This window comes from Montipora capricornis, chromosome 6 (assembly GCF_036669925.1).
Source record: "Montipora capricornis isolate CH-2021 chromosome 6, ASM3666992v2, whole genome shotgun sequence".
Classification (NCBI taxonomy): domain Eukaryota; kingdom Metazoa; phylum Cnidaria; class Anthozoa; order Scleractinia; family Acroporidae; genus Montipora; species Montipora capricornis.
In genome coordinates, this window is record NC_090888.1 from 46,773,992 (window position 1) to 46,786,491 (window position 12,500).

Here is a 12,500-nt window from a genome sequence, read left to right on the forward strand (position 1 = left end):
GGCGACCAGCCCTACAAGAGAGAATTACTCCGAGTAAAACAAATTATTGGCGTGAAGATTGTTTAATTTCAGCAATAATTATCTGGAAAAACGAAGTCAAACACTGGTTGGCAAAAGTATGAACTCTTCTCTTAATACCTTTGAAAACTTTCAGGCCAAATTTTGTGGCCTTCTTTGTCTTCTGTAGCACAGCATCATCTTGTATTCTCAATATTTCCGATTCATAAATGCTGGGGAGTTTACGCCGGCCATTTTGTTTTGTTTGGATCAAGCATTATTCACTCCGTAGGGTCAGTGCATAATGCTCAATTACTCCAAGATAGCGAACCAATCAGATTGCTTGAGACACCAAGATCACTGAGTGAGTATATACAGGTGTACTAATTATTATTATTTGAAAGGGAAAATGTTGTTACCTATCACAGTGCAGTTTTCTCATCTATGGCCTTATTTAAGTCCATCCCCTTGGGCTTCTTCTATCATCAGTCCCTTTCTGGATAGTCAAGAATTAAGGTGCATAAAATGCTGCAGCAAATGTTTGGAGGGGGAGCTGGCCAATCTCTTCTTGTTTTCCCCTTGCTCCAGTCTCGCCACGCTGTGCGCTCTCTGATTTTCTTGCTTCTCGACTATCCAGGATGGGACTGCTAGCAGTCTAGGCATCTTCAGAAGCCTCCAATTCCACAATGCAATCCCTGCACCTAATATAAAATTTCTCCTTTTTAAAATCCCTGTGCCTGTTTACACCCTTATTGATGCCTCTAATCTGTTTTTTTCCCTCCATGTCTGACAGCTCTTTCTGTCCAGTATTCAAATTGACAATTAATACAGTCAAACCTGTATTAAGCAGACACCAGCCTTAAAGCAGAGGACAAATCCCCATCTTTAAATTTTCTCCAACATTTAATGTAAAAAGTACCTTTATATTCAACAGACATTTCTATAGTTAAAAACCTGACTGTATTGAATGGACTCTGCAAAAAAGGAAGCATGTTTTTTGTGATGACATTTTAATTAATAGATCAGCCATTTAAGTGGCAGTCTCTTTAAAAGCGGTCCACTCGACTTCGGGACCAAAAATAATTTTCCCTCATTTTTTGTCAGTGAAAAATGCAGCTCACAGAATTTCGTTTTCATACAAATTCTAAGGTACATTCATTACTTAGACTGACGAAATATGGAAACTTTTCGGAAAATTCTAAGCTTACCAGAGAGGCTGGATGACACCCTACTCTGAGGCCTTTGTTCACCTACTAAAATTTAGCCAAGTTTGAGGAAGAAAATCTCAAAAGTTGGGTCTAAATGAAGGCTAAAAAGCAGATCACAGTAAATTTCTTACCTTAATAAACCGTTCCATAAGTTCAAACCGCTGGGTATCTCCTTGGATTGCACGCGACAACAGATTAAAATCTGCCACAATCAGTGTATTTACACAACTATCGCTGGTGTCAAAGTTCATTTGCATAACCCTTGCACTCGGTGAAAATATGTCTTCTGCCGTTCAGGTTAGTTTGTTGACCTTCTAAGTAGTGACAAAAAGCTTCCTTTAGTAAATGGATAAGCTGGAGATCCAGTTTTGAGGTGCAGGTTGCGTTAAAGTTGATCAATTCTCAAGACTTGCGAGATACTCCAAAAGTAAATAATGGCTGTCACTAATTAACCGTTGCCGTCGTCCTAACAAGCTCCTTTGGTACATTCTCCCACAGATCGACGGAAGGCTAGGAGAAGATGAAAGTAGTAAGGTTTCATTTACCGTTTTTATGACAACTGAATCCTGTATTACTACTAGCCTAATGACTACTACTATGAACTTGAGCGTAAAAACAACAACAATGAACACTCGCCGGTTATCTCTGAGAGGTGAGTTCGTCAAGTGCACCTGAATGAACACGACAGGCTTGAATGGAACCATGTTTTTCGAAGACTGATGGTCTGTACTTCTGTTTCATGCTTGATGGCTGCTTGTATTTTACAATCAGCGCTTATGTAGCACTTTATAAAATGAACGTCGGGATCCGTTGATGCCACGAATGCAACACTAGCCTTATTTGTCACAATGTCACACAAGTTGTAACGTGACCAATATGGAGAATCCCCTTCACTGCGCGCGCCGATCAATATGTTTATTTTTCAAGTGAAACTCGTTTCATTTCAATATTGAAATAGATAAACCCACCCATTGCTTTAATTTTTGGAGTAGTGTAATCCTGTCAGTATGACCGAACGACGACAAATTACAGCTTTTCAATTTTTACCTACTTTTCCTCCAAAAAATATATACGCAGCAGACGAAGTAGATATGCAAGTGAAATTCACTTTTTTCATTCCTGTTTTCAGCCGTTCGTTTTTCACAGAAAACCTAATGGTCGACCCATGAAAAAATGAAGAAAATCAAGAGATAGGGCCAAGAAACTCAGCAGATGCGGAGAGAGCGATTTCTGGCTTTGTTGCTTATAGGACAAGTACCCTACCGTTTTTTCTCCTGACTACTGGGTTGCCGTATACGGCAATCCCAGTTGGAAAATGGGTAGAACTTCTCCGTTTTATTTTTTTCCGTGTCTGTAAAAGTCTTGCCTGTCACTCCCCCGGTAAGTGGTGTCTTTGTGCATAGAGCCTTCTGTGCGTATTTTCTTAGGATCGAGAGGGTAGTGGAAATGCGTACATTTCTCTGGTGGACACAGTAGAATCATTAACTTAACCTGTAATGGCGTCGAAAGTCATGTAACGCGAATGGAGTTTTAGTGGATCTTTGAACAAAATATACCCTTATGAAGCTCAAAAATGGCAAATCAATTGGATACTGAACAAGACAGGTGACAACATCGACAACAATCTGTCGCCCGTCGAGCCGTCTTTTACCAAGTGTGCATGTAGAACATTGAAGATTCGCAGGGCAGCGATAATAGTGAATTCAAAGACTAGACAAGGTGGATTGAATGGAATTTCAAGCGTTAAAATCGCTGAAAAGGTAAGATTATTGTCGAAGCGATGCCGCAATTGCGTGTCTTCACCACATGTTCCTTTGATCTCACATTATTGTGTTTTCCGTCAAAATATTCGCTTGTTTTCGCTTTCGCTCGAACATATCTACCTTTATCACATGTCCAGTGAATAGTTTTATTCTCTGGGATGAATTTTCCGTCGAAGAATCGGTTATTTGGGCGGTCAGTGTAAAACGCAGACTGCAGACTGCAGACTGCAGACCGGGGGTAAAATGCAGACTGAGGGTAAAATAAATATTAATAATAAAAAAACCAGTCATAAGGATAAAATAAAGATTGTTTGAAAGACAATCCTGTTTTACATCTGTCAACAACTCACATTATTATGACTGCAGGTCGCTGCACCTTTTGGGGATGCGATTGTACGCGTTGAAATCATCTGTGCTTTGTTTTTGCGCTTCCAGATGCATTGTAATGTTCCAAATTATTTGTCACACCGGTACATCGAGGGAAATCGATCGAAAAACCAACAATTATTACTTCGAATACCTGAATAATCTCGGTTGTCTTTTTTCGGTGCAACGAAATGCACAAAGAATTTCATGTATTCCGAGCAATTAGGACGCGGGGATTTCATTGGTTAAGCTATGCGTGATATCCCCTAGGGAGAGGTTATAATTGAAAATTACATCTTCCAGATGCAAAACAAACGAGCTTGTGAACTAAAGGATAAACATAACGTACACGAAAGCGAATGAAAGGATCCTAATAAGAAATTTTTACACCTCAGTCATACTGGCTTAAGCCGACTGAATTGAAACGTTAAATGGTTGCAAAATCCACGTTATCTCTGTCTTTGTTAATTGGTACTGTAGCCATGCGTGTCAAAATAAATTGAGTTATTGGGTAATTACTCGATTACTTTGTTCAGTGCAGCAAAATGGACAGTTGAATTACGGGGTGGTGACTTCTTTGCCTAAAAGCAACTCACTTAACGAAACTGTCCTTTTTCCAACAACAACAAGGATTCAAACAGCTTCAATTCTTACAGAGTTCGATAAAAATCCGGATTTAAAACATGCCGTGGGGCAACCAAAGCGATGGGAGCTGTGTTGGGGTTTCAGTGTGAAAGTACAAACGGCTACTAACACTCTTATAACTCTTTTTTCATTATTATTTTATTAACCCGCAGTCTGCAGTCTGCAGTCTGCATTTTACCCTCAGTCTGCATTTTATCCCTGGTCTGCAGTCTGCGGTCTGCGTTTTACACTGACCGGTTATTTGGGTGGTTTTTGGCAACAGAGGTTAATTATTCGTAATGCGATCGCTTCCGTTGCCGTTAGCAATGGGTCGCAAATTTGACACTTTTATCGCATTATCACATTACGCATTGAACCACGTTATCTATTATTCCTAAAAATCTAAAAATATTCGTGCCTTATCAGTTTTCGGTCGAATTTATGTCCAAGAAAGCAGATAAATTGCAGAAAATATTAGTTTTGCATCCGAAAATTCGTAATCAACGCTAAAATGACCAAATTTTGCCTAGAAAACATATTTTACTGTTATTTTTCTTAAATTTTTTCGTTCAACTTTCGCTTTTATAAAATGTTTCAGTTGTCTGTAAAAAAGTTATATGCTGTTGGAAAGCTTATTTTCTTAGCTTTAAAATGATGTATCTTTTCCCCCTAACTTTAAATATTTTTTGAGAAAAAAAAAACATTTTTTTGGCGATGGCTGATTTTCCGCGGTTTTCTCGCGGTTGGGAAAGTAGGAAAAAGAGTTAGGCCAGTAGCCAGGCTTTTAACCTCAGAAAAGGATCTGTTTCGTCGTACGAACGTGTGAGGACCTGTGAGCCAAAGGGCCTCTGCTGGTATGACTTCTGGGTGACCCCTTAATAACTTCTTACTAACCGAGCGCGAGGGCCGTACTGCCACTCAGGGAAATATTGGCCCGAGGTCGTGGCAGTACGGACCGAGCGCAGCAAGGTCCGTACAAAAACGACCCAGGGCCAATATTCCCCAGTACGGCTCGAGCTAGCTCGGTTAGTAAGTAGTTTATTACATGGTTTTTTAATTACCTTTTGCTTTGTTTTTGCAAGCCCGTAATCGGCCCGTGGGCCAGTCACAATTTGCCTGGAACGCTGCACGTACCACAGGCAACCCAGTGTACCCTCACGGAGGGTCTAGTTGGTCATAAAACTAGTTACGGGACTTATGCAACGGGGAGGGAAATATACACTACGATTGGCATGTGTTATTTAACATATTGACGTCAGCGTTTCATGCGTTTTTTCTGTTATTGATCAACTAATTTGACAATATTATGAGGAAATTCGTTGTCAATAACAGGACAGACGCATAGGCCATTGCAGAAACGTGAGAGGACTGGGAAAGAGTATGGTTGTTTTCCATTTGTTTGAAAAATGAAAGATCAACTAAATTTGAGAGTCTTTACCAAGAATAGAAGTTTTTGGAGGAGGAAAATGGCAAAATGGTAGCTCCCCAAATATCACCCAAAATAGAGGGTTTGTATGTATCGGGTAGACAGGCGACAAAATTATAAGGGTTTGTGTGGAATTTTGCAACTTTTGCAAGGCTCCCATTTTGACAATTTTCCACTTCAAACTTGGTTGGGTAGCTTTTCATTCGTTAACCTTTCGGTTGGAATGTTTAGATTTTCAATCTAATCAATATAAGAAACTCGCCCCAGTGCTCTCACGTTTCTGCAATGGGCTATTTTAAAAAACTGACGTCAAATTGCTTTTTACGATAACAAATTGTCAAATTGTCCGCTCTCGCTAATTGACGTGTTGCACAAATTACAGTTTCATGTGTCTATTCGCTTACTGACAATGAAAATTAGCCAATGAGCGCGGTAGGATTTCTGCAGTTATCGTTAAAATATATATCGCATCGATCCGGACCATCTGGAAAAGAAAATCTTAACCTCAGAGTCATTCTTATCCTAACGATGTCTGTAAAAATCATAATAGCCGAGGAAAAACACCTTTTTGATATTTCACGAGCATTATCATCGCTGAATTAAAAGTAGTGTTCATACAGAGTTATATTCACAACAAACACTAGACAGGACTGTTTGCCCGAAGAGCAATTAGTAAAAAAAAAGCAATTGAATCCTTTTGCCTTTAGTTCAACGCACACCACATCCCGTATTTTTTTTCAACAGAAATTTAAAGCCTTGGTAACAGTTACACCGCTAATTTTCGAAGCTGCGCTGATGATGACGAGCCACGGAATCAATTTATAACATGAGCATTATTTCAACATGTCCAAATTTGTTGGAAATTTCAAAATGATGGCACGTGTCCTTGAGCATCGTGATTCATTGAATCCCATAGTTTTTAGCTGATCGCTCAGAAACAAGGGGCCCTACTGCTTAAAGAAGTTGATAATTGTACACTATTTATGACCAAAACGGCTGAAAGCCTTACCCTTTGGGGCTGCACGTACCTATATAGCCCATACGGGGAGTACCCCCAGGCACCCTCCTTCGAGCAAGGTAAGACGGCATGTCCCATCACTAAACTATTTGTTTCGCCAGCCTGAGAAATCAAAGACAAACTAGTTTTATGGCCAACAATGCTGGGTCCTGCTGGAGAAAAAACGGTAGGGTACTAGTCCTATAATCAACAAAGCCAGAAATCGCTCTCTCAGCATCTGCTGAGTTTTTTGGTCCTATCTTTAGAGTTTTTTCATTTTATTCATAGGTCGACCATTGGGTTTTCTGTGAAAAACGAACGCATGATAACGGGAAAGAAAAAAAAAAAAAGAATTTCAGTTACATATCTATTTTCAGCAACTCCTTATATTTTTTTTGAGGAAAAGTATAAGCGAAAAGGTGTAATGATTGTCGTCGTTCGGTGATACTGACTGGATTACACAAGTCCAAAAATTAAATCAATGGGTGGGTTTATCAATTTCAATATTGAAATGAAACGAGTTTTTCTTGACAAATCTATTCACCAACGCCAGCGCGCGCAGGGCAGGGGATCCTCCATAGCTGGTAACTGGTCACGTTAAAACTTGTGTGACATTATGACAAATACGGCTAGTGTTGCATTCGTGGCATCAACGGACCCGACGTTCATTTTAAGTGCTACATAAGCGGTGATTGTAAAATACAAGCAGCCATCAAGCATGAAACAGAAGCACAGACCATGGCAAAACATGGTTCCATTCAAGCCTGTCGTGTTCATTCAGGTGCACTTGACGAACTCACCTCTCAGAGATAACCGCCGAGTGTTCATTGTTGTTGTTTTTACGCTCAAGTTCATAGTAGTAGTCATTAGGCTAGTAGTAATACAGGATTCAGTTGTCATAAAAACGGTAAATGAAACCTTACTACTTTCATCTTCTCCTAGCGTTCCGTCGATCTGTGGGAGAATGTACCAAAGGAGCTTGTCAGGACGACGGCAACGGTTAATTAGTGACAGCCATTATTTACTTTTGGAGTATCTCGCAAGTCTTGAGAATTGATCAACTTTAACGCAACCTGCACCTCAAAACTGGATCTCCAGCTTATCCATTTACTAAAGGAAGCTTTTTGTCACTACTTAGAAGATCAACAAACTAACCTGAACGGCAGAAGACATATTTTCACCGAGTGCAAGGGTTATGCAAATGAACTTTCACACCAGCGATAGTTGTGTAAATACACTGATTGTGGCAGATTTTAATCTGTTGTCGCGTGCAATCCAAGGAGATACCCAGCGGTTTGACCTTATGGAACGGTTTATTAAGGTAAGAAATTTACTGTGATCTGCTTTTTAGCCTTCATTTAGACCCAACTTTTGAGATTTTCTTCCTCAAACTTGGCTAAATTTTAGTAGGTGAACAAAGGCCTCAGAGTAGGGTGTCATCCAGCCTCTCTGGTAAGCTTAGAATTTTCCGAAAAGTTTCCATATTTCGTCAGTCTAAGTAATGAATGTACCTTAGAATTTGTATGAAAACGAAATTCTGTGAGCTGCATTTTAGGGGACGTAGCACGCTTCACAAAATCGGTTAATTTTTCCTTTCTGATCACGGTCGGCAACCCCAGTTCCGCCAAAATTCAATTTTGCCTCGTAGCAAAGCAAAAATAAGAAACTGGAAAATAATAAATAGCGTTTTTATATATATGTGCCAAATCCTTTTCACTGACAAAAAATGAGGGAAAATTATTTTTGGTCACGAAGTGGAGAGGACCGCTTTTAGAGAGACTGCCACTTAACTTTTTCAACAAGAGAGCTTTAATTCACATCTTTGTATGCAATTAACAAGCAGGAAATACTGTCTCTGTTGGCAGTCTCAGTAACAAAAAGTGATGAAAGTAGTAATTAAATACAGTTCATGCATGCACTTACTGACAAAACATTTGATCAATCATTATATAGATTGTTAGACAGATGTGTAGATCGCTTTACATGTACAGGGTACATCTTCTAATAAAGCAGCCATCTGGATAATCTCATAAAAAAAAATTATGCTTGAAATTGTTTATGAAAAAACGTTATTGTGCATTCACAGGAAAACTATTTGACCCTTTCAAGGCCAATGGATATTGATGACCCTTTCAACAGGAATTGTAAGGAAACTTCTTTTAGCTGGCAACCTTTTTTAAGTTGAATTAAGTTGAGTTGAATTTCTGTTAATTTTCTTTCTTGGATGCAATTCATAAATTTATCTCACACAATGTACAGTCGTTACTCATAATTTACAGTTATAACATTATAGAATTATTTAAATAATAATAATTATTATAATAATAAATATATTTATATGGCGCCCATATAAAAATTCTAGGCGCTTTACAATTTATAGAAAAAGAAGTTAAATAGTTAAAATATGTAAAAAGTCATAATGCTACTATAATACTTTTTGTTAAAATGTCCTAATTACAAATGTCTGAAAATTTAATGAATGTCTATAATAAGAGTAAAATGAAAATAAAAGTGTCCTTGGATATTAGTGTTCAATACAAACATTTTTCAAGAGATTTGTTTTTAGTTTATTTTGAAATTATCTTGAGGTTTTCAGTCTCTCTAATGTGTAAAAGAAGATTGTTCGTCGGTATGCCACTGCAAATACACGGCCACCAAAAGTTTTGCATCTTGTTCAAGGAACAATCAAAAGGTTTTTGTTGTTACTACGCAGGGAATAGTGTGATGTACATTGTAGGCTTTGATTGTAACAACCCACTCAGGTAGGATGGCCACATCCTTTTGAGGGCTTTGAATACTAGTAAAGCGATTTTGAACTTTACTCAAAAACCAACTGGAAGCCAATGTAGACTCTTCAGGACTGGTGTTATATCTGACATATCTGACATATCTAGGGACCTGTTGAGCAACACATGCTGCTGCAATGGATTATTCAGTATTGATGTACATTTATTGTTAACCACAATTTAGCCCCTCAGACTGATCAATCAATCTAGGTTGGAGGGCAGCATCATCATTGGCAATTTCTCTGGCAACAGCCAAGGTGCAAGGGTAGTGGCCTACCCCTATATGGTTGAGCAAAAGCTGAAAGATGTTCATAGTATGAAAATATCAAGGGCCGTCACCTTCAAGGCTGTATGTTGACTTAACAAAATGAATACCAGCATCAACAATAGCGGCAAGCTCTAAGCGGAGATCAGGCAGACACCTGTTTGTCAATACAATTCTTAGAGTTAGAAGTCTTTTGTTTTCATTTTATGGAAAGCATTAACTGGCATTCAGGCTGCAATAATTCATTTTGCAATAATAATAGTGCACACTCTAATCTTACAGAGTGAAGATCGATCCTGTACTTGGTAGGTTTCTGCCAGTGACAATGCTGGGCTGAAATCTTTTCCCAAAATTAGTAGGTCAGTGATTGTCAATAAATTGATTTAGTGTATTTTAATACACAATCTTGTGTATTTCTTGTGTATTACAATCTTGTGTATTGTGTTTCTTTAACCCTTTGACGTCCAAACCGACCGAAACTGGCCAGACTAAGTATTTTACTCTGTCTAACGCCAGACGATTTTACTCGTCAATGGGGAACCCCTGGGAGTCAGTGGGTTAATCACTCACTGTAAAGCTGTCCCATTAAAAGGAAACACAATCCTTTTCAGGGATTATTATCATTATAATTGTTAATACGTACACATTTTTTTAATACCCAAAGACTGTGTGCCAGTTTGTAATTGAAAAATATGTCACGTTGTATCATAAATAAATTCAAAATTTTCTCTGAATACAAAATTAAGCGGAATCATTTGCATTTTTCAATGTCAAACGAGGTGTGGCAATTGAACTCCATCTCCTTGTTAGCCAGGCCATATTAGAAGGCTTTGGACAGCACGAGATTTGCTGTGGCACAAGAGGTTGATTTGAAAAACTTGTACTTTTACTCAGCTCTCTCAAGAGAATTTTGAATAGCCATTTGCTGTGCTATTTTCAGTCATAACACTTCCAACTGATACACAACACATACTAGAGACACCCATGACAGGTGTTACGGGTTATGGGTTCAATTGAGCATCCTGTTACTCATTGCAAGGCCAAATCTGAAGATTGCTAACAACTTGTCATGGCCTTTAACTGCCTCTTTGTACTGTATGGTATCTGAAATTTTTGACTTTGCAAATTCACCAATAAAGGTAACAGGGTTCCCTATCAGTAATCAATAGATAAGTAAAGGTTTTTTTCTTCTCTTTCAGGAATGCACCCCAGAAAATCTCGAATTAAAGAAGAAGGTCTTTGACAGCCTCGACAACTGCATTACATCTTGTGAGACCATATTGGCAAGCTCTACGTCCTGTATTGTGCCCTCAAAATTCACTGAATCTTTGAAGCATCGTGACCAATGTATTGTAGCCCATCCAGTGAGTAAAATTCCTAGTTGCACTAGAGAATTTATGATTCTAACTTGACTTGTCCATAGTTAAGTAGTGAGTTTAATGATGTTGATTACCACATGTGATAGTGACGTGAGATTGTGGTGATGATGATGGTGGCCATGCTACTACATGTAGTGTTTGTGGTGGTGATGATGATGATGATAATGATGATGACGAGGATGATCATGGTGGGATGCATCCAATTACAAGACGTTTCTCAACCACATTTTTAGAGTCACATGCAAAATCACTTCTACGGGCCTTCAATTTCTCGACAAAATCACAGTTACAGTACCTTTGCAGTCAGCTTAACTGTCAGTCAAACTAAATCCACACATTTGGATGCACTCCGTGATGATTTTTCCACAACTTCATTTCTTCTCAAATGCCACAAAATGATAAAAAAGGAGGACAAGCAGCAACTTACACTGTACAAAGACAATTAAAACATATTTGCTAGGTAATTAAAGAGGTGGTAATGATGACGGACATGATGATGATGATGCAGTTACAAGTCATTCATTCGTCAAGTGCTGTTTTGCTTTATTCATATATACAAAAAAATAGTTGTAGTGACTTGTGAAGAAGTCACATGAGGAGTTTTAACTTGAAGATTTGTTTTTCAATTCTTTAGATTAACCCTCCATATTATGTACCACTGGTGGAGGTTGTACCTGCACCATGGACAGACAGTAAAACCATAGATGAGACAGTTGCACTAATGAAAGAAATTGGACAGTCACCTGTAGTTATGAAGAAGGAAGTCAATGGATTCCTTTTGAATCGTTTGCAATATGCTGTAATCATGGAGGCCTGGAGACTAGTTGAGGTAAAAAACAGGTCCACTTTGCAGACAGGGAATGAAATTGTACTTACTTTCCATCCAAGATTTTTAAGAATATGTAGAGACACCAATGTTGTTTACTGCCAATCATACTATGACTGTGAGTTTTCTAGGTATCCCCAAGAAGATCGTCAATCTTTAATAATTAAAGGTGAATATTTGCAGATAGTATGATGTACCGGGATAAATAATGATATTCATAAATTTCATACTGATCGCTGGCATGCAAATGCCTTATCTCACTTATTGAAAATGAATGTGTTACAGTTGTTTTTGTGTCTTGTTTTAAAAGGTCGATTGTAACTTTTGTCGCCATTGAAAAATAGTTTGCTATTTCCGTGCGTTATTAATTTTCTCGCTATCAAGGATCATTAGTAACTCTCCGGTGAATTCGAATCAAAAGCAAAGGGGCAGAAAAATTCCTTTTAAGGCTGGTTTACACGTACAACGCAAGCATATTAAGCATAAGCAACATGCGCAGGCGCATTAACTTGTTGTTAATAAGTATCTTTTGTTCTAATAAAAGGTAGCAATTATCAAAACGCTATTGCGTCTGCGTATGTTGCTTCCGTGCTTATGCTTGAGTCGTACGTGTAAACCACCCTTTATGGTGCGGCTAGTTTTGTTGGACTGGAACGAGCACGCAGTTGAGGTTCATTTGGCTCTGACAAAATTTCCCTTCATCTGAACCCCAATGTATTGTGGGCCCTGAGGTCTTGAAGTTCCTTTCTGACCACAAGTACAAGCTCATGAGGGTTTTCCCTTGTTGAACTTCTCGGCTGGGATTGTAAAGTAGACAGCTGGTCTTTAAAATCAGGGGCACATCGAGGGGAGCCTCTATTTCC

The 12,500-nt window shown here is 38.6% G+C and overlaps 1 protein-coding gene across 1 annotated transcript in view; it reads left to right on the plus strand.

The window, feature by feature from the left end:
* Window positions 1-10,495: 10,495 nt before the first annotated feature.
* The window catches only part of LOC138054023 (lambda-crystallin homolog), a 2,838-nt gene continuing 833 nt past the window's right edge, over window positions 10,496-12,500 (plus strand). The window contains exons 1-3 of the mRNA XM_068900544.1: window positions 10,496-10,532; window positions 10,632-10,796; window positions 11,446-11,640. Coding sequence (XP_068756645.1) covers window positions 10,530-10,532; window positions 10,632-10,796; window positions 11,446-11,640 — 363 coding nt within the window. The 5' untranslated portion in view covers window positions 10,496-10,529. The remainder of the gene's footprint in view (window positions 10,533-10,631; window positions 10,797-11,445; window positions 11,641-12,500) is intronic.